The sequence below is a fragment of the Protopterus annectens genome, chromosome 13.part0 (assembly GCF_019279795.1).
Source record: "Protopterus annectens isolate FY-2018-M chromosome 13.part0, PAN1.0, whole genome shotgun sequence".
Lineage (NCBI taxonomy): Eukaryota > Metazoa > Chordata > Ceratodontiformes > Protopteridae > Protopterus > Protopterus annectens.
The window spans coordinates 203766215-203792097 of record NC_056747.1 but is presented as its reverse complement, the minus strand read 5'-3'; the positions used below and the strand labels follow the sequence as shown (position 1 = coordinate 203792097).

The following is a 25883-nucleotide window of genomic DNA, read 5'->3' as shown; positions in this document are numbered from 1 at the left end:
CAACATGATCTCTTGGTGACCATATGAAATGATCCTCTACCAGTAAGAAGTTCTTTATGTAATACGGCGCAATTTATTTTGTTTAAATTTAAGAAATCATACAAAACCATACTCTCTACAACTTTACCGTATCGTAAAGTGTATGCAGGAACTGTTTGCACATCATCTTGGTTCTTTTGATATTAGGACAATTGATAACAAAGTAAGGTGATTCTCCAAATGATTGTTTATCTGCAAGATAATGGATGCTAATTTTTTTTCATTTAGGCTTTCAGGGCTATGAGGAAAATATTTTTAACAGGCAATAATTAACTGGCCTTTAGAAGAAACATAACATGTGTGGCAGCACTTTTTATCTCATCATTGAAATTTCTTAGTTGATGAATACAGTTTCTGAATGCCTATATGAAATATCAGTAGTTGTTGTTGTTGTTCTGTCTTTCGGCTTTTCCCGGTTAGGGGTCGCCACACTGGAACTCCGGTCCGCTAATGATTGTCAGTAGATTTTTACGTGCCGAGTTGCCAGCTCTGATACACAACCTTCAACGAAGGTACACCCATTCATGCATGTCTTCACGCAGAAGACGCTCTAGCTGAGAATCGAACCAGACAGCGTCTTACTGTGAGGCGACAATGCTACCGCAGCACCACCACCGCAGTCCTATATGAAATATCAGTATGAGAAGTAAACTGCTACTCCTGACTCAAACTTACTCTAATCTTTCAAAGACCTGGAGTTGATAATGAATAAATAATGGGGACACAGGGGTAAAGGTCACCTGCACAAAACCTATTACTGAGTCTTGCTTTTTTTATTTTTGAAAATTGTAAAGAGTGTTTGCCAGTGAAAGGGGTTTAAGTACTTCACACCACTGAGTTTAAATTATGTTCCTTGAACTTGTGTCAAAGAAATTCCTAATCTCCAACAGGAACACTTGGCATTTAACTTTAAGAGATTACATATGTCAGCAAAATTAACAAATGTCATCAGCTAGTTATTATGGTTTTCTAACATATATGTAATCCATCCACAATGCCATTTTCCCATTTTTTGTACATGGGGTCAGGGTGTCACTTCAGCAGTGACAATAATCTAGAGCAAATGTTCATACCACTGGGTGGCTAGCCCTGCCACGGTTGTTCTTCCAAACCACACATACACATGCACAATCACAACAATAGCCAATTTAGAGTATCCAATCCACCTAGAGAAAACCCACTCAAATTCAGGTAAGCCAGGTAGACTCCACACAGAAGGCAACCAACCAAGAATTTAACCAGAGAGCCTCTTAATGTGAGGCAACAGCACTAATAGCTATGTCAATGTTCTGCCACGACATGCTCTAACATACTTGTAAATCCAGTGGTAAGTATCATAATATCATGTCCGGCTACAATGTATCAGTCAAGCAAAATATACATAAATAGAAATTAATGACTGAGTAATAATCAAAGTCAGGTAATCATACATTTATGATTTTTGGTATGTAGATTCTGAAAAGTAGTAACAGGGAAATATAAAAATAAATGTCCCTTACCTGCTTGTGTTAACTGGACTCCCACTGCTGTCAGCTGTGCAGTGGTTGATGAAGTTGAAGGCAAAACTGTAATATTTCCAGATGGATTCTGATTAACAGGAATATTGCTTTGTGCAGCAATGACTTCTGTTATTTCTGCTAGTGTTGTGTTTGAAGGATATATTACAGATTTGCTCAGTGGAGTAGTCCAGGAAAGACTTTTTGATTCTGTAGATAATATATACTGTTCTGTTTTTGGTACTGAGAATGTTTCAATTGTTTCTGGAGATGTAGAAGATGACATGGTGGTAGGAGTCTGTTCTGTTTTTGATACTGAGAATGTTTCACCCGTTTCTGGTGGTGCAGAAGATGACATGGTGGTAGGAGTCTGTTCTGTTTTTGGTACTGAGATTGTTTCAATTGTTTCTGGAGATGTAGAAGATGATGTGGTGGTAGGAGTCTGTTCTGTTTTTGATACTGAGAATGATTCACCCGTTTCTGGTGATGTAGAAGATGACATGCTGGTAGGATTCTGTAATGTAGTAACTGATGATTTAAAAATGGTGGTAACTGGCTTAAAAATGCCTTCTGTTGGTACAATAGTTTTAAGGGCGGTACTTTCCTGAAGAGCAGTAGATGTCTGTATAACTGTTTCAGATGCTGAGAATGGTGATGATTTTGTGAGACTTATTTCTCTGGTGGGAGTTACAGATACTCTGGTGACCTCAGCTAATGTAGTTCTTTCTCCAGTGGTTGCTTCTGGTACAGAACTTGGTAACATCATGTTATTACTTGTTTTAATAGCTGGAGTAACAGATGTGCTGAGCATGGATAAAGCAGTACTTGTTGGAGTATTCATGGACAGAAGCAGAGTTGCCACTGTGGTTTCACTAGCTGCTTCACTTGAACTTTGTGTGGAAGAGTTTGGCAAAGAACTCACTTGTAACGTAGGAGCTGATACAGATGATGTCATCATTCTTGTTTCTTGTTTTGATGTCAGACTTATTGAGCTGCTTACGTGTGCAGAGCGAGATGCAAATGTGGTTTCTTCTGGCATTGTGTTTCTCACAGAAAAAGCTTGCTGTGATGTACTTGAAGGAAAAGTAGATGTTAATGGTGATGTAGATGTTTCTTTTCTTGTAAATACAGTTGCAGTTGTTGCCACTGACTCACTTAAAGGTATAGTAGCTTCTCTGGTAGACATTGATGTTAATGTTGCTGGTTCAGGAATTGCGCTTGACAAAAGAGAGGTTTTCTCCACTGCTGACATCATCTCTGATGACATCATTGATATGGTTTCTGACTGTACTCTTTTTGTTATACCAGATGTACTTACACCTGTTCCTTCACTTGTTATAGCTGAAGTTGTACTCTCTGCTACTGTGCTTGTTAAGGCTGCAGTAACTGTAGTACTTCCTGGTGGGGATGTTGTGAGTATGCTTGTTTCCTGTGTTGATGGTAACAGTACACTGCTACTTGTTTCTGGTGTAGCTGTTACCGATGCTGTTATTCCTGCTGGTGTGCTAGTCAAACTAGAAGTTTCTTCCATTGTACTTGATTGAAGAATAGACGTCCCTCCTGATGCTGATGTTATCTCTTGCTGTCTACTAGACAATGCTAGAGACGCTGCTGTTATTTCACTTGTAATTCCTGTTGTTTCTTTGGGAGAAGTCAATACCTCTGAGGTTGGTTCCTTAGCCGTGGCTGAGAAAACAGATGTCTTCTCACTTGTTGACATTGTTTCTGATGACATTTGGGTAATACTTGTTGACTGTGCTCCGCTTGTTATAACAGATGTGCTTGTGACCAGTTCACTTGTTGCCGCAGGAGTCAGACTCTCTGTTACTCTGTTTTCTAAGGTTACAGTGGAAGGGGCAGAAGTTTCTTCTGATAAGAGTGTTGTTCCTATTATTGTGCTAGAGACTTCTGCAGTAGGAGATAGGGATGTTGGAGTTACTTTTGCTGGTGTGGTAATCAGAGCAGATGTTTCTTGTGATGTGCTTGATGGAACATTAGATGTTACTGCTGATACTAATGTAATCCCTTTCTCTGTACTGGACAGTGTTGAAATTGCTGCTGTTGTTGCTTCACTTGAGGCTTCTTTGGTGGATATTGATGCTACTGTGGTTGGTTCTTGGGTTGTGGTTAACACAGAAGCTGTCTTTTCACTTGACGCCATTCCTGCTGATGAAATAACTGAAATGGTTTCTGACTGTACTCTGCTTGTTACACCAGATGTACTTACACTTGTTCCCTCACTTGTTACAGCCGACATTGTACTCTCTGCTACTGTGCTTGTTAAGGCTGGAGTAACTGTAGTAGTCTGTGATGGGGATGTTGTGAGTATGCTTGTTTCCTCTGTTGTTGGCAACAACACTCTGTTACTTGTTTCTGGAGTGGCTGTTACTGATGTTGTTATTCCTGCTGGTGTGCTAGTCAGACTAGAAGTTTCTTCCATTGTACTTGATGGAACAATAGACGTCACTCCTGATGTTGATGTTATCTCTTGCTGTCTACTAGACAATGCTAGAGACGCTGCTGTTATTTCACTTGTAATACCTGTTGTTTCTTTGGGGGAAGTCAATGCCTCTGAGGTTGGCTCCTTAGCTGTGGTTGAGAAAACAGATGCCTTTTCACTTGTTGACATTGTTTCTGTTGACATCTGGGTAATACTTGTTGGCTGTGCTCTGCTTGTTATAACAGATGTGCTTGTGACCAGTTCACTGGTTGCCACAGGAGTCAGACTCCCTGTTACTCTGTTTGCAAAAGTTACAGTGGAAGGGGCAGAAGTTTCTTCTGATAAGAGTGTTGTTCCTATTATAGTGCTAGACCTTTCTGCAGTAGGAGATAGGGATGTTGGAGTTACTTCTGCTAGTGTGGTAATCAGAGCAGATGTTTCTTGTGATGTGCTTGGTGGAACACTAGATGTCACTGCTGATACTAATGTAGTCCCTTTCTCTGTACTGGACATTGTTGAAACTGCTGTTCTTGTTGCTTCCCTTGTTGCTTCTTTGGTGGATGTTGATGCTTCTGTAGTTGGTTCTTGGGGTTTAGTTGACAGAGCTAATGTCTTCAGACTTGTTTCTGTTGACATCACTGTAGTACTTGATTGAGTTGTACCTGTTATACTGGACATACTTGGGCTAACTAGTTCAGCTGTTGCAGTGGAAGGAATGCTTCCAGCTATTGTTGTTTCTAAAGCTGAAGTTGGAGGCACTGTACTCAGTTCTAATGTGGGTGTTGTTGATATACCTTCTTCCTGTCCTGATGTTAGCATAATTTTGGTAGGTGTTTTTGGAGTAAAATTTACTGAAGTTGTAGGTAATTCTGCTGATGTTTTTGCCAGAGAGGAACTTTCTTGTGATGTTCTTGATAAAACAGTAGATATCACTGGTGCAGCAGGTGTAGAAGTTATTGTGGTTGAAGGCAAGGTAGTTAAATTCCAGGATGGTCCCTGCCCAACAGGAATCTGAGAGTGAGCAATGATTTCTTCTGTTACAACTGGCAGAGGGGTTGATGTCAGAGGCAAAGTACTTGGCAAGGCCTCGGTTGTCTGTGTATGTACTTTTGTTTCTGAAAGTGGTGGTGTTTGACTTTTTATCGCAGTTGTTTGTCTGGTTGATGGTGGGACCACAGTGCTTGCTTCTTGCATTGTAGTTGATGAAACAACTTTCCCACTTGGCAGACTTATCACTGATGTCACCCCTAATGGAACAGTTGAGTATACAGTTGTTCCTAATACAAGTGAACTTGTGGTAGCTGCTTCACTTACTGCAGCTGAGGTACTACTCTCTGCCATGGTGCTTTCAAACTCTGTGGTTGAAGGCACTGTGGTACTTTCTGTTGTGGACATTAGCTCACTTGTCACATATGTTGATTTTTCTATTATTATGCTTGTTGTTTCTAGCGGATGAGTCTCTAATGTTGTGGTCACTTCTGGTGGTGTGGTAGTCACAGTGGAAATCCCCAGAGATGTACCTGATGGGACATTAGAAGTCACTGTTGATGCTGATGTAATCTCTTGCTGTCTGTTAGATAGTGCTGAAACTCCTGCTGTTGTTTCACTTGTAATAATTGTTGTCTCCTTGGTGGCTGTTGATGCCACTATGGTTGGTTCATGGCTTGTAGTTGACAGAAAAGATGTCTTCTCACTTGATAAAGTTCCTTCTGATGAAATAACTGAAATGGTTTCTGAGTGTACTCTGCTTGTTATACCAGATGTACTTACACTTGTTCCTTCAATTGTTACAGCTGAAGTTGTACTCCCTGCTACTGTGCTAGTTAAGGCTGGAGTAACTGTTGTATTTTGTGATTGGGATGATGTGAGTATGCTTGTTTCCTGTGTTGATGGTAACACTACACGGCTACTTGTTTCTGGTGTAGCAGTTACCGATGCTGTTATTCCTGCTGGTGTGCTAGTCAGACTAGAAGTTTCTTCCATTGTACTTGATGGAACAATAGACGTCACTCCTGATGCTGATGTTATCTCTTGCTGTCTACTAGACAATGCTAGAGATGCTGCTGTTATTTCACTTGTAATACCTGTTGTTTCCTTGGGAGAAGTCAATACCTCTGAGGTTGGTTCCTTAGCTGTGGTTGAGAAAACAGATGTCTTCTCACTTGTTGACATTGTTTCCGATGACATTTGGGTAATACTTGTTGACTGTGCTCCGCTTGTTATAACAGATGTGCTTGTGACCAGTTCACTTGTTGCCGCAGGAGTCAGACTCTCTGTTACTCTATTTTCTAAGGTTACAGTGGAAGGGGCAGAAGTTTCTTTTGTTAAGAGTGTTGTTCCTATTATTGGGCTAGAGACTTCTGCAGTAGGAGATAGGGATGTTGGAGTTACTTCTACTGGTGTGGTAATCAGAGCAGATGTTTCTTGTGATGTGCTTGATGGAACATTAGATGTTACTGCTGAAACTAATGTAGTCCTTTTCTCTGTACTGGACAGTGTTGAAACTGCTGCGGTTATTTCAGCTGTAATTGCTGTCATTTCTTTGGTGGGGGTGGATGCTACTTTGGTTGGTTCTTGGGTTGTGGTTAACACAGAAGCTGTCTTTTCACTTGATGCCGTTCCTGCTAATGAAATAACTGAAATGGTTTCTGACTGTACTCTGCTTGTTACACCAGATGTACTTACACTTGTTCCCTCACTTGTTACAGCCGACATTGTACTCTCTGCTGCTGTGCTTGTTAAGGCTGGAGCAACTGTAGTAGTCTGTGATGGGGATGTTGTGAGTATGCTTGTTTCCTCTGTTGATGGCAACAACACTCTGTTACTTGTTTCTGGAGTGGCGGTTACTGATGTTGTTATTCCTGCTGGTGTGCTAGTCAGACTAGAAGTTTCTTCCAGTGTACTTGATAGAACAATAGACGTCACTCCTGATGCTGTTATCTCTTGCTGTCTACTAGACAATGCTAGAGACGCTGTTGTTATTTCACTTGTAATACCTGTTGTTTCTTTGGGAGAAGTCAATGCCTCTGAGGTTGGTTCCTTAGCTGTGGTTGAGAAAACAGATGTCTTCTCACTTGTTGACATTGTTTCTGTTGACATCTGGGTAATTCTTGTAGACTGTGCTCTGCTTGTTATAACAGATGTGCTTGTGACCAGTTCACTTGTTGCCACAGGTGTCAGACTCTCTGTTACTCTGGTTGCTAAAGTTACAGTGGAAGGGGCAGAAGTTTCTTCTGATAAGAGTGTTGTTCCTATTATTGTGCTAGAGACTTCTGCAGTAGGAGATAGGGATGTTGGAGTTACTTCTACTGGTGTGGTAATCAGAACAGATGTTTCTTGTGATGTGCTTGGTGGAACATTAGATGTTACTGCTGATACTAATGTAGTCCTTTTCTCTATACTGGACAGTGTTGAAACTGCTGCTGTTGTTTCAGCTGTAATTGCTGTCATTTCTTTGGTGAGTGCTGATGCTACTGTGATTGGTTCTTGGGTTTCAGTTGACAGAGCTGATGTCTTCTCACTTGAAGAAGTCCCTTCTGATGAAATAACTGAAGTGGTTTCTGACTGTACTCTGCTTGTTATACCAGATGTACTTACACTTGTTCCTTCAATTGTTACAGCTGAAGTTGTACTCTCTGCTACTGTGCTAGTTAAGGCTGGAGTAACTGTTGTATTTTGTGATTGGGATGATGTGAGTATGCTTGTTTCCTGTGTTGATGGTAACAGTACACTGCTACTTGTTTCTGGTGTAGCTGTTACCGATGCTGTTATTCCTGCTGGTGTGCTAGTCAGACTAGAAGTTTCTTCCAGTGTACTTGATAGAACAATAGACGTCACTCCTGATGCTGATGTTATCTCTTGCTGTTTACTAGACAATGCTAGAGACGCTGTTGTTATTTCACTTGTAATACCTGTTGTTTCTTTGGGAGAAGTCAATGCCTCTGAGGTTGGTTCCTTAGCTGTGGTTGAGAAAACAGATGTCTTCTCACTTGTTGACATTGTTTCTGTTGACATCTGGGTAATTCTTGTTGACTGGGATCCGCTTGTTATAACAGATGTGCTTGTGACCAGTTCACTTGTTGCCACAGGTGTCAGACTCTCTGTTACTCTGTTTGCTAAAGTTCCAGTGGAAGGGGCAGAAGTTTCTTCTGATAAGAGTGTTGTTCCTATTATTGTGCTAGAGACTTTTGCAGTAGGAGATAGGGATGTTGGAGTTACTTCTACTGGTGTGGTAATCAGAACAGATGTTTCTTGTGATGTGCTTGATGGAACATTAGATGTTACTGCTGATACTAATGTAGTCCTTTTCTCTATACTGGACATTGTTGAAACTGCTGCTATTGTTTCAGCTGTAATTGCTGTCATTTCTTTGGTGAGTGCTGATGCTACTGTGATTGGTTCTTGGGTTTCAGTTGACAGAGCTGATGTCTTCTCACTTGAAGAAGTCCCTTCTGATGAAATAACTGAAGTGGTTTCTGACTGTACTCTGCTTGTTATACCAGATGTACTTACACTTGTTCCTTCACTTGTTACAGCTGAAGTTGTACTCTCTGCTACTGTGCTAGTTAAGTCTGGAGTAACTGTTGTATTTTGTGATTGGGATGATGTGAGTATGCTTGTTTCCTGTGTTGATGGTAACAGTACACTGCTACTTGTTTCTGGTGTAGCTGTTACCGATGCTGTTATTCCTGCTGGTGTGCTAGTCAGACTAGAAATTTCTTCCAGTGTACTTGATAGAACAATAGACATCACTCCTGATGTTGATGTTATCTCTTGCTGTCTACTAGACAATGCTAGAGACGCTGCTGTTATTTCACTTGTAATACCTGTTGTTTCTTTGGGGGAAGTCAATGCCTCTGAGGTTGGCTCTTTAGCCGTGGTTGAGAAAACAGATGCCTTTTCACTTGTTGACATTGTTTCTGTTGACATCTGGGTAATACTTGTTGGCTGTGCTCTGCTTGTTATAACAGATGTGCTTGTGACCAGTTCACTGGTTGCCACAGGAGTCAGACTTTCTGTTACTTTGTTTGCTAAAGTTATAGTGGAAGAGGTAGAGGTTTCTTTTGATAAGAGTGTTGTTCCTGTTATAGTGCTAGACCTTTCTGCAGTAGGAGATAGGGATGTTGGAGTTACTTCTGCTGGTGTGGTAATCAGAACAGATGTTTCTTGTGATGTGCTTGGTGGAACACTAGATGTCACTGCTGATACTAATGTAGTCCCTTTCTCTGTACTGGACATTGTTGAAACTGCTGTTCTTGTTGCTTCGCTTGTTGCTTCTTTGGTGGATGTTGATGCTTCTGTAGTTGGTTCTTGGGGTTTAGTTGACAGAGCTAATGTCTTCAGACTTGTTTCTGTTGACATCACTGTAGTACTTGATTGAGTTGTACCTGTTATACTGGACGTACTTGTGCTAACTAGTTCAGCTGTTGCAGTGGAAGGACTGCTTCCAGCTATTGTTGTTTCTAAAGCTGAAGTTGGAGGCACTGTACTCAGTTCTAATGTGGGTGTTGTTGATATACCTTCTTCCTGTCCTGATGTTAGCATAATTTTGGTAGGTGTTTTTGGAGTAAAATTTACTGAAGTTGTAGGTAATTCTGCTGATGTTTTTGCCAGAGAGGAACTTTCTTGTGATGTTCTTGATAAAACAGTAGATATCACTGGTGCAGCAGGTGTAGAAGTTATTGTGGTTGAAGGCAAGGTAGTTAAATTCCAGGATGGTCCCTGCCCAACAGGAATCTGAGAGTGAGCAATGATTTCTTCTGTTACAACTGGCAGAGGGGTTGATGTCAGAGGCAAAGTACTTGGCAAGGCCTCGATTGTCTGTGTTTGTACTTTTGTTTCTGAAAGTGGTGGTGTTTGGCTTTTTATCACAGTTATTTGTCTGGTTGATGTTGGGACCACAGTGCTTGCTTCTTGCATTGTAGTTGATGAAACAACTTTCCCACTTGGCAGACTTATCACTGATGTCACCCCTAATGGAACAGTTGAGTATACAGTTGTTCCTAATACAAGTGAACTTTTGGTAGCTGCTTCACTTACTGCAGCTGAGGTACTACTCTCTGCCATGGTGCTTTCCAACTCTGTGGTTGAAGGCACTGTGGTACTTTCTGTTGTGGACATTAGCTCACTTGTCACATATGTTGATTTTTCTATTATTATGCTTGTTGTTTCTAGCGGATGAGTCTCTAATGTTGTGGTCACTTCTGGTGGTGTGGTAGTCACAGTGGAAATTCCCAGAGATGTACCTGATGGGACATTAGAAGTCACTGTTGATGCTGATGTAATCTCTTGCTGTCTGTTAGATAGTGCTGAAACTCCTGCTGTTGTTTCACTTGTAATAATTGTTGTCTCCTTGGTGGCTGTTGATGCCACTATGGTTGGTTCATGGCTTGTAGTTGACAGAAAAGATGTCTTCTCACTTGATAAAGTTCCTTCTGATGAAATAACTGAAATGGTTTCTGAGTGTACTCTGCTTGTTATACCAGATGTACTTACACTTGTTCCTTCAATTGTTACAGATGAAGTTGTACTCTCTGCTACTGTGCTTGTTAAGGCTGCAGTAACTGTAGTAGTTTGTGATGGGGATGATGTGAGTATGCTTGTTTCCTGTGTTGATGGTAACAGTACACGGCTACTTGTTTCTGGTGTAGCTGTTACCGATGCTGTTATTCCTGCTGGTATGCTAGTCAGACTAGAAGTTTCTTCCATTGTACTTGATGGAACAATAGACGTCACTCCTGATGCTGATGTTATCTCTTGCTGTCTACTAGACAATGCTAGAGATGCTGCTGTTATTTCACTTGTAATACCTGTTGTTTCCTTGGGAGAAGTCAATACCTCTGAGGTTGGTTCCTTAGCTGTGGTTGAGAAAACAGATGTCTTCTCACTTGTTGACATTGTTTCCGATGACATTTGGGTAATACTTGTTGACTGTGCTCCGCTTGTTATAACAGATGTGCTTGTGACCAGTTCACTTGTTGCCGCAGGAGTCAGACTCTCTGTTACTCTATTTTCTAAGGTTACAGTGGAAGGGGCAGAAGTTTCTTCTGATAAGAGTGTTGTTCCTATTATTGGGCTAGAGACTTCTGCAGTAGGAGATAGGGATGTTGGAGTTACTTCTACTGGTGTGGTAATCAGAGCAGATGTTTCTTGTGATGTGCTTGATGGAACATTAGATGTTACTGCTGATACTAATGTAGTCCTTTTCTCTGTACTGGACAGTATTGAAACTGCTGCGGTTATTTCAGCTGTAATTGCTGTCATTTCTTTGGTGGGGGTGGATGCTACTTTGGTTGGTTCTTGGGTTGTGGTTAACACAGAAGCTGTCTTTTCACTTGATGCCGTTCCTGCTGATGAAATAACTGAAATGGTTTCTGACTGTACTCTGCTTGTTACACCAGATGTACTTACACTTGTTCCCTCACTTGTTACAGCCGACCTTGTACTCTCTGCTACTGTGCTTGTTAAGGCTGGAGTAACTGTAGTAGTCTGTGATGGGGATGTTGTGAGTATGCTTGTTTCCTCTGTTGGCAACAACACTCTGTTACTTGTTTCTGGAGTGGCTGTTACTGATGTTGTTATTCCTGCTGGTGTGCTAGTCAGACTAGAAGTTTCTTCCAGTGTACTTGATAGAACAATAGACGTCACTCCTGATGCTGTTATCTCTTGCTGTCTACTAGACAATGCTAGAGACGCTGTTGTTATTTCACTTGTAATACCTGTTGTTTCTTTGGGAGAAGTCAATGCCTCTGAGGTTGGTTCCTTAGCTGTGGTTGAGAAAACAGATGTCTTCTCACTTGTTGACATTGTTTCTGTTGACATCTGGGTAATTCTTGTAGACTGTGCTCCGCTTGTTATAACAGATGTGCTTGTGACCAGTTCACTTGTTGCCACAGGTGTCAGACTCTCTGTTACTCTGGTTGCTAAAGTTACAGTGGAAGGGGCAGAAGTTTCTTCTGATAAGAGTGTTGTTCCTATTATTGTGCTAGAGACTTCTGCAGTAGGAGATAGGGATGTTGGAGTTACTTCTACTGGTGTGGTAATCAGAACAGATGTTTCTTGTGATGTGCTTGATGGAACACTAGATGTCACTGCTGATACTAATGTAGTCCTTTTCTCTATACTGGACAGTGTTGAAACCGCTGCTGTTGTTTCAGCTGTAATTGCTGTCATTTCTTTGGTGAGTGCTGATGCTACTGTGATTGGTTCTTGGGTTTCAGTTGACAGAGCTGATGTCTTCTCACTTGAAGAAGTTCCTTCTGATGAAATAACTGAAGTGGTTTCTGACTGTACTCTGCTTGTTATACCAGATGTACTTACACTTGTTCCTTCACTTGTTACAGCTGAAGTTGTACTCTCTGCTACTGTGCTTGTTAAGGCTGGAGTAACTGTAGTATTTTGTGATTGGGATGATGTGAGTATGCTTGTTTCCTGTGTTGATGGTAACAGTACACGGCTACTTGTTTCTGGTGTAGCTGTTACCGATGCTGTTATTCCTGCTGGTGTGCTAGTCAGACTAGAAATTTCTTCCAGTGTACTTGATAGAACAATAGACATCACTCCTGATGTTGATGTTATCTCTTGCTGTCTACTAGACAATGCTAGAGACGCTGCTATTTCACTTGTAATACCTGTTGTTTCCTTGGGGGAAGTCAATACCTCTGAGGTTGGTTCCTTAGCTGTGGTTGAGAAAACAGATGTCTTCTCACTTGCTGACATTGTTTCTGATGACATTTGGGTAATACTTGTTGACTGTGCTCCGCTTGTTATAACAGATGTGCTTGTGACCAGTTCACTTGTTGCCGCAGGAGTCAGACTCTCTGTTACTCTGTTTTCTAAGGTTACAGTGGAAGGGGCAGAAGTTTCTTCTGATAAGAGTGTTGTTCCTATTATTGTGCTAGACCTTTCTGCAGTAGGAGATAGGGATGTTGGAGTTACTTCTGCTGGTGTGGTAATCAGAACAGATGTTTCTTGTGATGTGCTTGGTGGAACACTAGATGTCACTGCTGATACTAATGTAGTCCCTTTCTCTGTACTGGACATTGTTGAAACTGCTGTTCTTGTTGCTTCGCTTGTTGCTTCTTTGGTGGATGTTGATGCTTCTATAGTTGGTTCTTGGGGTTTAGTTGACAGAGCGAATGTCTTCAGACTTGTTTCTGTTGACATCACTGTAGTACTTGATTGAGTTGTACCTGTTATACTGGACGTACTTGGGCTAACTAGTTCAGCTGTTGCAGTGGAAGGACTGCTTCCAGCTATTGTTGTTTCTAAAGCTGAAGTCAGAGGCACTGTACTCAGTTCTAATGTGGGTGTTGTTGATATAACTTCTTCCTGTCCTGATGTTAGCATAAGTTTGGTAGGTGTTTTTGGAGTAAAATTTACTGAAGTTGTAGGTAATTCTGCTGATGTCTTTGCCAGAGAGGAACTTTCTTGTGATGTTCTTGATAAAACAGTAGATATCACTGGTGCAGCAGGTGTAGAAGTTATTGTGGTTGAAGGCAAGGTAGTTAAATTCCAGGATGGTCCCTGCCCAACAGGAATCTGAGAGTGAGCAATGATTTCTTCTGTTACAACTGGCAGAGGGGTTGATGTCAGAGGCAAAGTACTTGGCAAGGCCTCGGTTGTCTGTGTTTGTACTTTTGTTTCTGAAAGTGGTGGTGTTTGACTTTTTATCACAGTTGTTTGTCTGGTTGATGTTGGGACCACAGTGCTTGCTTCTTGCATTGTAGTTGATGAAACAACTTTCCCACTTGGCAGACTTATCACTGATGTCACCCCTAATGGAACAGTTGAGTATACAGTTGTTCCTAATACAAGTGAACTTGTGGTAGCTGCTTCACTTACTGCAGCTGAGGTACTACTCTCTGCCATGGTGCTTTCAAACTCTGTGGTTGAAGGCACTGTGGTACTTTCTGTTGTGGACATTAGCTCACTGGTCACATATTTTGATTTTTCTATTATTATGCTTGTTGTTTCTAGCGGATGAGTCTCTAATGTTGTGGTCACTTCTGGTGGTGTGGTAGTCACAGTGGAAATTCCCAGAGATGTACCTGATGGGACATTAGAAGTCACTGTTGATGCTGATGTAATCTCTTGCTGTCTGTTAGATAGTGCTGAAACTCCTGCTGTTGTTTCACTTGTAATAATTGTTGTCTCCTTGGTGGCTGTTGATGCCACTATGGTTGGTTCATGGCTTGTAGTTGACAGAAAAGATGTCTTCTCACTTGATAAAGTTCCTTCTGATGAAATAACTGAAATGGTTTCTGAGTGTACTCTGCTTGTTATACCAAATGTACTTACACTTGTTCCTTCACTTGTTAACGCTGAAGTTGTACTCTCTGCTACTATGCTTGTTAAGGCTGGAGTAACTGTAGTAGTTTGTGATGGGGATGATGTGAGTATGCTTGTTTCCTGTGTTGATGGTAACAGTACACTGCTACTTGTTTCTGGTGTAGCTGTTACCGATGCTGTTATTCCTGCTGGTGTGCTAGTCAGACTAGAAGTTTCTTCCATTGTACTTGATGGAACAATAGACGTCACTCCTGATGCTGATGTTATCTCTTGCTGTCTACTAGACAATGCTAGAGACGCTGCTGTTATTTCACTTGTAATACCTGTTGTTTCCTTGGGAGAAGTCAATACCTCTGAGGTTGGTTCCTTAGCTGTGGTTGAGAAAACAGATGTCTTCTCACTTGTTGACATTGTTTCTGATGACATTTGGGTAATACTTGTTGACTGTGCTCCGCTTGTTATAACAGATGTGCTTGTGACCAGTTCACTTGTTGCCGCAGGAGTCAGACTCTCTGTTACTCTGTTTGCTAAGGTTACAGTGGAAGGGGCAGAAGTTTCTTCTGATAAGAGTGTTGTTCCTATTATTGTGCTAGAGACTTCTGCAGTTGGAGATAGGGATGTTGGAGTTACTTTTGCTGGTGTGGTAATCAGAGCAGATGTTTCTTGTGATGTGTTTGATGGAACATTAGATGTTACTTCTGATACTAATGTAGTCCCTTTCTCTGTACTGGACAGTGTTGAAATTGCTGCTGTTGTTGCTTCACTTGATGCTTCTTTGGTGGATATTGATGCTACTGTGGTTGGTTCTTGGGTTGTGGTTAACACAGAAGCTGTCTTTTCACTTGATGCCATTCCTGCTGATGAAATAACTGAAATGGTTTCTGACTGTACTCTGCTTGTTACACCAGATGTACTTACACTTGTTCCCTCACTTGTTACAGCCGACATTGTACTCTCTGCTACTGTGCTTGTTAAGGCTGGAGTAACTGTAGTAGTCTGTGATGGGGATGTTGTGAGTATGCTTGTTTCCTCTGTTGTTGGCAACAACACTCTGTTACTTGTTTCTGGAGTGGCTGTTACTGATGTTGTTATTCCTGCTGGTGTGCTAGTCAGACTAGAAGTTTCTTCCGGTGTACTTGATAGAACAATAGACGTTACTCCTGATGCTGATGTTATCTCTTGCTGTCTACTAGGCAATGCTAGAGACGCTGTTGTTATTTCACTTGTAATACCTGTTGTTTCTTTGGGAGAAGTCAATGCCTCTGAGGTTGGTTCCTTAGCTGTGGTTGAGAAAACAGATGTCTTCTCACTTGTTGACATTGTTTCTGTTGACATCTGGATAATTCTTGTTGACTGGGATCCGCTTGTTATAACAGATGTGCTTGTGACCAGTTCACTTGTTGCCACAGGTGTCAGACTCTCTGTTACTCTGTTTGCTAAAGTTACAGTGGAAGGGGCAAAAGTTTCTTCTGATAAGAGTGTTGTTCCTATTATTGTGCTAGAGACTTCTGCAGTAGGAGATAGGGATGTTGGAGTTACTTCTACTGGTGTGGTAATTAGAACAGATGTTTCTTGTGATGTGCTTGATGGAACATTAGATGTTACTGCTGATACTAATGTAGTCCCTTTCTCTGTACTGGACATTGTTGAAACTGCTGCTGTTGTTTCAGCTGTAATTGCTGTCATTTCTTTGGTGAGTGCTGATGCTACTGTGATTGGTTCTTGGGTTTCAGTTGACAGAGCTGATGTCTTCTCACTTGAAGAAGTCCCTTCTGATGAAATAACTGAAGTGGTTTCTGACTGTACTCTGCTTGTTATACCAGATGTACTTACACTTGTTCCTTCAATTGTTACAGCTGAAGTTGTACTCTCTGCTACTGTGCTAGTTAAGGCTGGAGTAACTGTTGTATTTTGTGATTGGGATGATGTGAGTATGCTTGTTTCCTGTGTTGATGGTAACAGTACACGGCTACTTGTTTCTGGTGTAGCTGTTACCGATGCTGTTATTCCTGCTGGTGTGCTAGTCAGACTAGAAGTTTCTTCCATTGTACTTGATGGAACAATAGACGTCACTCCTGATGCTGATGTTATCTCTTGCTGTCTACTAGACAATGCTAGAGACGCTGCTGTTATTTCACTTGTAATACCTGTTGTTTCCTTGGGAGAAGTCAATGCCTCTGAGGTTGGCTCCTTAGCCGTGGTTGAGAAAACAGAAGCTTTTTCACTTGTTGACATTGTTTCTGTTGACATCTGGGTAATACTTGTTGGCTGTGCTCTGCTTGTTATAACAGATGTGCTTGTGACCAGTTCACTGGTTGCCACAGGAGTCAGACTCTCTGTTACTCTGTTTGCTAAAGTTATAGTGGAAGAGGTAGAGCTTTCTTCTGATAAGAGTGTTGTTCCTATTATAGTGCTAGACCTTTCTGCAGTAGGAGATAGGGATGTTGGAGTTACTTTTGCTGGTGTGGTAATCAAAACAGATGTTTCTTGTGATGTGCTTGGTGGAACACTAGATGTCACTGCTGATACTAATGTAGTCCCTTTCTCTGTACTGGACATTGTTGAAACTGCTGTTCTTGTTGCTTCGCTTGTTGCTTCTTTGGTGGATGTTGATGCTTCTGTAGTTGGTTCTTGGGGTTTAGTTGACAGAGCTAATGTCTTCAGACTTGTTTCTGTTGACATCACTGTAGTACTTGATTGAGTTGTACCTGTTATACTGGACGTACTTGGGCTAACTAGTTCAGCTGTTGCAGTGGAAGGACTGCTTCCAGCTATTGTTGTTTCTAAAGCTGAAGTCAGAGGCACTGTACTCAGTTCTAATGTGGGTGTTGTTGATATACCTTCTTCCTGTCCTGATGTTAGCATAAGTTTGGTAGGTGTTTTTGGAGTAAAATTTACTGAAGTTGTAGGTAATTCTGTTGATGTCTTTGCCAGAGAGGAAGTTTCTTGTGATGTTCTTGATAAAACAGTAGATATCACTGGTGCAGCAGGTGTAGAAGTTATTGTGGTTGAAGGCAAGGTAGTTAAATTCCAGGATGGTCCCTGCCCAACAGCAATCTGAGAGTGAGCAATGATTTCTTCTGTTACAACTGGCAGAGGGGTTGATGTCAGAGGCAAAGTACTTGGCAAGGCCTCGGTTGTCTGTGTTTGTACTTTTGTTTCTGAAAGAGGTGGTGTTTGACTTTTTATCACAGTTATTTGTCTGGTTGATGTTGGGACCACAGTGCTTGCTTCTTGCATTGTAGTTGATGAAACAACTTTCCCACTTGGCAGACTTATCACTGATGTCACCCCTAATGGAACAGTTGAGTATACAGTTGTTCCTAATACAATTGAACTTGTTGTAGCTACTTCACTTACTGCAGCTGAGGTACTACTCTCTGCCATGGTGCTTTCAAACTCTGTGGTTGAAGGCACTGTGGTACTTTCTGTTGTGGACATTAGCTCACTGGTCACATATGTTGATTTTTCTATTATTATGCTTGTTGTTTCTAGCGGATGAGTCTCTAATGTTGTGGTCACTTCTGGTGGTGTGGTAGTCACAGTGGAAATTCCCAGAGATGTACCTGATGGGACATTAGAAGTCACTGTTGATGCTGATGTAATCTCTTGCTGTCTGTTAGATAGTGCTGAAACTCCTGCTGTTGTTTCACTTGTAATAATTGTTGTCTCCTTGGTGGCTGTTGATGCCACTATGGTTGGTTCATGGCTTGTAGTTGACAGAAAAGATGTCTTCTCACTTGATAAAGTTCCTTCTGATGAAATAACTGAAGTGGTTTCTGACTGTACTCTGCTTGTTATACCAGATGTACTTACACTTGTTCCTTCAATTGTTACAGCTGAAGTTGTACTCTCTGCTACTGTGCTAGTTAAGGCTGGAGCAACTGTTGTATTTTGTGATTGGGATGATGTGAGTATGCTTGTTTCCTGTGTTGATGGTAACAGTACACTGCTACTTGTTTCTGGTGTAGCTGTTACCGATGCTGTTATTCCTGCTGGTGTGCTAGTCAGACTAGAAGTTTCTTCCATTGTACTTGATGGAACAATAGACGTCACTCCTGATGCTGATGTTATCTCTTGCTGTCTACTAGACAATGCTAGAGACGCTGCTGTTATTTCACTTGTAATACCTGTTGTTTCCTTGGGGGAAGTCAATACCTCTGAGGTTGGTTCCTTAGCTGTGGTTGAGAAAACAGATGTCTTCTCACTTGTTGACATTGTTTCTGATGACATTTGGGTAATACTTGTTGACTGTGCTCTGCTTGTTATAACAGACGTGCTTGTGACCAGTTCACTTGTTGCCGCAGGAGTCAGACTCTCTGTTACTCTGTTTGCTAAGGTTACAGTGGAAGGGGAAGAAGTTTCTTCTGATAAGAGTGTTGTTCCTATTATTGGGCTAGAGACTTCTGCAGTAGGAGATAGGGATGTTGGAGTTACTTTTGCTGGTGTGGTAATCAGAGCAGATGTTTCTTGTGATGTGCTTGATGGAACATTAGATGTTACTGCTGATACTAATGTAGTCCCTTTCTCTGTACTGGACAGTGTTGAAATTGCTGCTGTTGTTGCTTCACTTGAGGCTTCTTTGGTGGATATTGATGCTACTGTGGTTGGTTCTTGGGTTGTGGTTAACACAGAAGCTGTCTTTTCACTTGATGCCATTCCTGCTGATGAAATAACTGAAATGGTTTCTGACTGTACTCTGCTTGTTACACCAGATGTACTTACACTTGTTCCCTCACTTGTTACAGCCGACATTGTACTCTCTGCTACTGTGCTTGTTAAGGCTGGAGTAACTGTAGTAGTCTGTGATGGGGATGTTGTGAGTATGCTTGTTTCCTCTGTTGTTGGCAACAACACTCTGTTACTTGTTTCTGGAGTGGCTGTTACTGATGTTGTTATTCCTGCTGGTGTGCTAGTCAGACTAGAAGTTTCTTCCAGTGTACTTGATAGAACAATAGACGTTACTCCTGATGCTGATGTTATCTCTTGCTGTCTACTAGACAATGCTAGAGACGCTGCTGTTATTTCAGTTGTAATACCTGTTGTTTCTTTGGGAGAAGTCAATGCCTCTGAGGTTGGTTCCTTAGCTGTAGTTGAGAAAACAGATGTCTTCTCACTTGTTGACATTGTTTCTGTTGACATCTGGGTAATACTTGCTGGCTGTGCTCTGCTTGTTATAACAGATGTGCTTGTGACCAGTTCACTTGTTGCCACAGGTGTCAGACTCTCTGTTACTCTGTTTGCTAAAGTTACAGTGGAAGGGGCAGAAGTTTCTTCTGATAAGAGTGTTGTTCCTGTTATTGTGCTAGAGACTTCTACAGTAGGAGATAGGAATGTTGGAGTTACTTCTACTGGTGTGGTAATCAGAACAGATGTTTCTTGTGATGTGCTTGGTGGAACATTAGATGTCACTGCTGATGCTAATGTAGTCCTTTTCTCTGTACTGGACATTGTTGAAACTGCTGCTGTTGTTTCAGCTGTAATTGCTGTCATTTCTTTGGTGAGTGCTGATGCTACTGTGATTGGTTCTTGGGTTTCAGTTGACAGAGCTGATGTCTTCTCACTTGAAGAAGTCCCTTCTGATGAAATAACTGAAGTGGTTTCTGACTGTACTCTGCTTGTTATACCAGATGTACTTACACTTGTTCCTTCAATTGTTACAGCTGAAGTTGTACTCTCTGCTACTGTGCTTGTTAAGGCTGGAGTAACTGTAGTAGTTTGTGATGGGGATGATGTGAGTATGCTTGTTTCCTGTGTTGATGGTAACAGTACACTGCTACTTGTTTCTGGTGTAGCTGTTACCGATGCTGTTATTCCTGCTGGTGTGCTAGTCAGACTAGAAGTTTCTTCCATTGTACTTGATGGAACAATAGACGTCACTCCTGATGCTGATGTTATCTCTTGCTCTCTACTAGACAATGCTAGAGACGCTGCTGTTATTTCACTTGTAATACCTGTTGTTTCCTTGGGAGAAGTCAATACCTCTGAGGTTGGTTCCTTAGCTGTGGTTGAGAAAACAGATGTCTTCTCACTTGTTGACATTGTTTCTGATGACATTTGGGTAATACTTGTTGACTGTGCTCCGCTTGTTATAACAGATGTGCTTGTGACCAGTTCACTTGTTGCCGCAGGAGTCAGAATCTCTGTTACTCTGTTTTCTAAGGTTACAGTGGAAGGGGCAGAAGTTTCTTCTGATAAGAGTGTTGTTCCTATTATTGTGCTAGAGACTTCTGCAGTAGGAGATAGGGATGTTGGAGTTACTTTTGCTGGTGTGGTAATCAGAGCAGATGTTTCTTGTGATGTGCTTGATGGAACATTAGATGTTACTGCTGATACTAATGTAGTCCCTTTCTCTGTACTGGACAGTGTTGAAATTGCTGCTGTTGTTGCTTCACTTGAGGCTTCTTTGGTGGATATTGATGCTACTGTGGTTAGTTCTTGGGTTGTGGTTAACACAGAAGCTGTCTTTTCACTTGATGCCATTCCTGCTGATGAAATAACTGAAATGGTTTCTGACTGAACTCTGCTTGTTACACCAGATGTACTTACACTTGTTCCCTCACTTGTTACAGCCGACCTTGTACTCTCTGCTACTGTGCTTGTTAAGGCTGGAGTAACTGTAGTAGTCTGTGATGGGGATGTTGTGAGTATGCTTGCTTCCTCTGTTGTTGGCAACAACACTCTGTTACTTGTTTCTGGAGTGGCTGTTACTGATGTTGTTATTCCTGCTGGTGTGCTAGTCAGACTAGAAGTTTCTTCCAGTGTACTTGATAGAAGAATAGACGTTACTCCTGATGCTGATGTTATCTCTTGCTGTCTACTAGACAATGCTAGAGATGCTGCTGTTATTTCACTTGTAATACCTGTTGTTTCTTTGGGAGAAGTCAATGCCTCTGAGGTTGGTTCCTTAGCTGTAGTTGAGAAAACAGATGTCTTCTCACTTGTTGACATTGTTTCTGTTGACATCTGGGTAATTCTTGTTGACTGTGCTCCGCTTGTTATAACAGATGTGCTTGTGACCAGTTCACTTGTTGCCACAGGTGTCAGACTCTCTGTTAATCTGGTTGCTAAAGTTACAGTGGAAGGGGCAGAAGTTTCTTCTGATAAGAGTGTTGTTCCTGTTATTGTGCTAGAGACTTCTACAGTAGGAGATAGGAATGTTGGAGTTACTTCTACTGGTGTGGTAATCAGAACAGATGTTTCTTGTGATGTGCTTGGTGGAACATTAGATGTCACTGCTGATGCTAATGTAGTCCTTTTCTCTGTACTGGACATTGTTGAAACTGCTGCTGTTGTTTCAGCTGTAATTGCTGTCATTTCTTTGGTGAGTGCTGATGCTACTGTGATTGGTTCTTGGGTTTCAGTTGACAGAGCTGATGTCTTCTCACTTGAAGAAGTCCCTTCTGATGAAATAACTGAAGTGGTTTCTGACTGTACTCTGCTTGTTATACCAGATGTACTTACACTTGTTCCTTCACTTGTTACAGCTGAAGTTGTACTCTCTACTACTATGCTTGTTAAGGCTGGAGTAACTGTAGTACTTCCTGATGGGGATGTTGTGAGTATGCTTGTTTCCTGTGTTGATGGTAACAGTACACGGCTACTTGTTTCTGGTGTAGCTGTTACCAATGCTGTTATTCCTGCTGGTGTGCTAGTCAGACTAGAAGTTTCTTCCATTGTACTTGATGGAACAATAGACGTCACTCCTGATGCTGATGTTATCTCTTGCTGTCTACTAGACAATGCTAGAGACGCTGCTGTTATTTCACTTGTAATACCTGTTGTTTCCTTGGGAGAAGTCAATACCTCTGAGGTTGGTTCCTTAGCTGTGGTTAAGAAAACAGATGTCTTCTCACTTGTTGACATTGTTTCTGATGACATTTGGGTAATACTTGTTGACTGTGCTCCGCTTGTTATAACAGATGTGCTTGTGACCAGTTCACTTGTTGCCGCAGGAGTCAGACTCTCTGTTACTCTGTTTTCTAAGGTTACAGTGGAAGGGGCAGAAGTTTCTTCTGATAAGAGTGTTGTTCCTATTATTGTGCTAGAGACTTCTGCAGTAGGAGTTAGGGATGTTGGAGTTACTTTTGCTGGTGTGGTAATCAGAGCAGATGTTTCTTGTGATGTGCTTGATGGAACATTAGATGTTACTGCTGATACTAATGTAATCCCTTTCTCTGTACTGGACAGTGTTGAAATTGCTGCTGTTGTTGCTTCACTTGAGGCTTCTTTGGTGGATATTGATGCTACTGTGGTTGGTTCTTGGGTTGTGGTTAACACAGAAGCTGTCTTTTCACTTGATGCCATTCCTTCTGATGAAATAACTGAAATGGTTTCTGACTGTACTCTGCTTGTTATACCAGATGTACTTTCACTTGTCCCTTCACTTGTTACAGCTGAAGTTGTAGTCTCTGCTACTGTGCTTGTTAAGGCTGGAGTAACTGTAGTAGTCTGTGATGGGGATGTTGTGAGTATGCTTGTTTCCTCTGTTGTTGGCAACAACACTCTGTTACTTGTTTCTGGAGTGGCTGTTACTGATGTTGTTATTCCTGCTGGTGTGCTAGTCAGACTAGAAGTTTCTTCCAGTGTACTTGATAGAACAATAGACGTTACTCCTGATGCTGATGTTATCTCTTGCTGTCTACTAGACAATGCTAGAGACGCTGCTGTTATTTCAGTTGTAATACCTGTTGTTTCTTTGGGGGAAGTCAATGCCTCTGAGGTTGGTTCCTTAGCTGTAGTTGAGAAAACAGATGTCTTCTCACTTGTTGACATTGTTTCTGTTGACATCTGGGTAATACTTGTTGGCTGTGCTCCGCTTGTTATAACAGATGTGCTTGTGACCAGTTCACTTGTTGCCACAGGTGTCAGACTCTCTGTTACTCTGTTTGCTAAAGTTACAGTGGAAGGGGCAGAAGTTTCTTCTGATAAGAGTGTTGTTCCTATTATTGTGCTAGAGACTTCTACAGTAGGAGATAGGAATGTTGGAGTTACTTCTACTGATGTGCTAATCAGAACAGATGTTTCTTGTGATGTGCTTGGTGGAACACTAGATGTCACTGCTGATACTAATGTAGTCCCCTTCTCTATACTGGACATTGTTGAAACTGCTGCTGTTGTTTCAGCTGTAATTGCTGTCATTTCTTTGGTGAGTGCTGATGCTACTGTGATTGGTTCTTGGGTTTCAGTTGACAGAGCTGATGTCTTCTCACTTGAAGAAGTCCCTTCTGATGAAATAACTGAAGTGGTTTCTGACTGTACTCTGCTTGTTATACCAGATGTACTTACACTTGTTCCTTCAGTTGTTACAGCTGAAGTTGTACTCTCTGCTACTGTGCTAGTTAAGGCTGCAGTAACTGTAGTACTTCCTGGTGGGGATGTTGTGAGTATGCTTGTTTCCTGTGTTGATGGTGACAGTACACTGCTACTTGTTTCTGGTGTAGCTGTTACCGATGCTGTTATTCCTGCTGGTGTGCTAGTCAGACTAGAAGTTTCTTCCAGTGTACTTGATAGAGCAATAGACGTCACTTCAGATGCTGATGTTATCTCTTGCTGTCTACTAGACAATGCTAGAGACGCTGCTGTTATTTCACTTGTAATACCTGTTGTTTCTTTGGGAGAAGTCAATGCCTCTGAGGTTGGTTCCTTAGCTGTGGTTGAGAAAACAGATGCTTTCTCACTTATTGACATTGTTTCTGATGATATTTGTGTAATACTTGTTGGCTGTGCACCGCTTGTTATAACAGATGTGCTTGTGACCAGTTCACTGGTTGCCACAGGAGTCAGACTCTCTGTTACTCTGTTTGCTAAAGTTACAGTGGAAGGGGCAGAAGTTTCTTCTGATAAGAGTGCTGTTCCTATTATTGTTCTAGAGACTTCTACAGTAGGAGATAGGAATGTTGGAGTTACTTCTACTGGTGTGCTAATCAGAACAGATGTTTCTTGTGATGTGCTTGATGGAACATTAGATGTTACTGCTGATACTAATGTAGTCCCTTTCTCTGTACTGGACAGTGTTGAAATTGCTGTTGTTGTTGCTTCCCTTGTTGTTTCTTTGGTGGATGTTGATGCTACTGTGGTTGATTCTTGGGTTGTGGTTGACAGAGAAGATGTCTTCTCACTTGATGGCGTTCCTTCAGATGAAATAACTGAAGTGGTTTCTGACTGTACTCTGCTTGTTACACCAGATGTACTTACACCTGTTCCTTCACTTGTTACAGCTGAAGTTGTACTCTCTGCTACTGTGCTTGTTAAGGCTGCAGTAACTGTAGTACTTCCTGATGGGGATGTTGTGAGTATGCTTGTTTCCTGTGTTGATGGTAACAGTACACGGCTACTTGTTTCTGGTGTAGCTGTTACCGATGCTGTTATTCCTGTTGGTGTGCTTGTCAGACTAGAAGTTTCTTCCACTGTACGTGATGTAACAATAGACGTCACTCCTGAGGTTGATGTTATCTCTTGCTTTTCACTAGACAGTACTAGAGACACTGCTGTCACTTCACTTGTAATACCTGTTGTTTCTTTGGGAGATCTTTGTGATGTGGATGTTGTTAATAAACTTGTCTCCTGTGTTGATGATGGCGTTAATGTGCCCGTTGACCCTGGAGGTGGAAGGCTTATTTCTGTTGTTGTACTCACTGGAGTAGAAGGTTGTTGTGGTGCACTTGATGGTACATTAGATGTCATTGCTGATGTTGATATAGTCTCCTGCTGTGTACTTAGTAATGCTGAAAATGCTGCTGCTTTTTCACTTGTTACTGTTGTTCTTTCTGTGGTGGGGTTTGATGCCACAATGCTTGATATACTTTCTGTCGCAGTGCTTTTTAAATATGTAGTAGAAGACACAGCAGTGGTTATTGAAGATGATGCTACTATTTCAGTTGTTTCTTGTGTTGTTACTAGGTTCAAGGGACTTCCTACTGTTGTTAAGGAAACCACTGCCAACTCTGTTGTCTCACTTTTAAGTATAGTTGATTCCTGTATAGCTGCAGATAATCCAAGGCTTGCTGTTTGTGTTAATTCTGAAGTTGTTTTCTGTGTGGTAACAATGGAGATACTTGATTCTGTTGGGCTCTTTTCCGATGTTGCACCAGTTGTACTGGTTTCTGTTTTAGTAGCTGGCATAAGTAATGGCGTTTCTGTTCCTACAGTTGTTAGTGATGTTTGCTCATATGCTGAGGATACTTGTGTACTGACTGGCACTGTTACCCCTTCTGGAATTGTGCTTGGTTCAGATGAAATTGAACTTACTAACAATGCCATTTCTGTTGATGGAGTAAATGATACCAGAGAACTTTGTGGAGTTGATGATTTTGTTGTTGTTTCTATTGTAGATGCTAAAAATGTTGTACTGCTTGTTTCTCCTGTGTAAAGTAGAGATGTTTTAGTGTAGGATAAGGTAATTGTTGTTTGAGTTGCAAATTACTGTTTGCATTAGATTGCATTGAATCTGATGTGGATTTGCTGCCATATTGTGCACTTTGAATTTAAACACGGAAGCAGAGGAGTGTATATGTTTAGCAATATGCAGATGCGGCATTGTATGTGCATGAGGCATCTAAGAAACATAGTTGCACAAAGTCGTATGTATGGAAAACCAGGTAAAAACCAAAGCAGAT

At 41.5% G+C, this 25883-nt stretch overlaps 1 protein-coding gene across 7 annotated transcripts in view; it reads right to left on the bottom strand.

Moving 5' to 3' along the window:
* The window catches only part of LOC122817706 (mucin-16-like), a 261441-nt gene extending 239356 nt beyond the window's left edge, over positions 1–22085 (bottom strand). For all 7 annotated transcript variants that reach the window (XM_044090777.1, XM_044090778.1, XM_044090780.1 and 4 more), the window contains exon 1: positions 1539–22085. In XM_044090777.1, coding sequence (XP_043946712.1) covers positions 1539–21942 — 20404 coding nt within the window. In that variant the 5' untranslated portion in view covers positions 21943–22085. The remainder of the gene's footprint in view (positions 1–1538) is intronic.
* Between the last annotated feature and the right edge of the window lie 3798 nt (positions 22086–25883).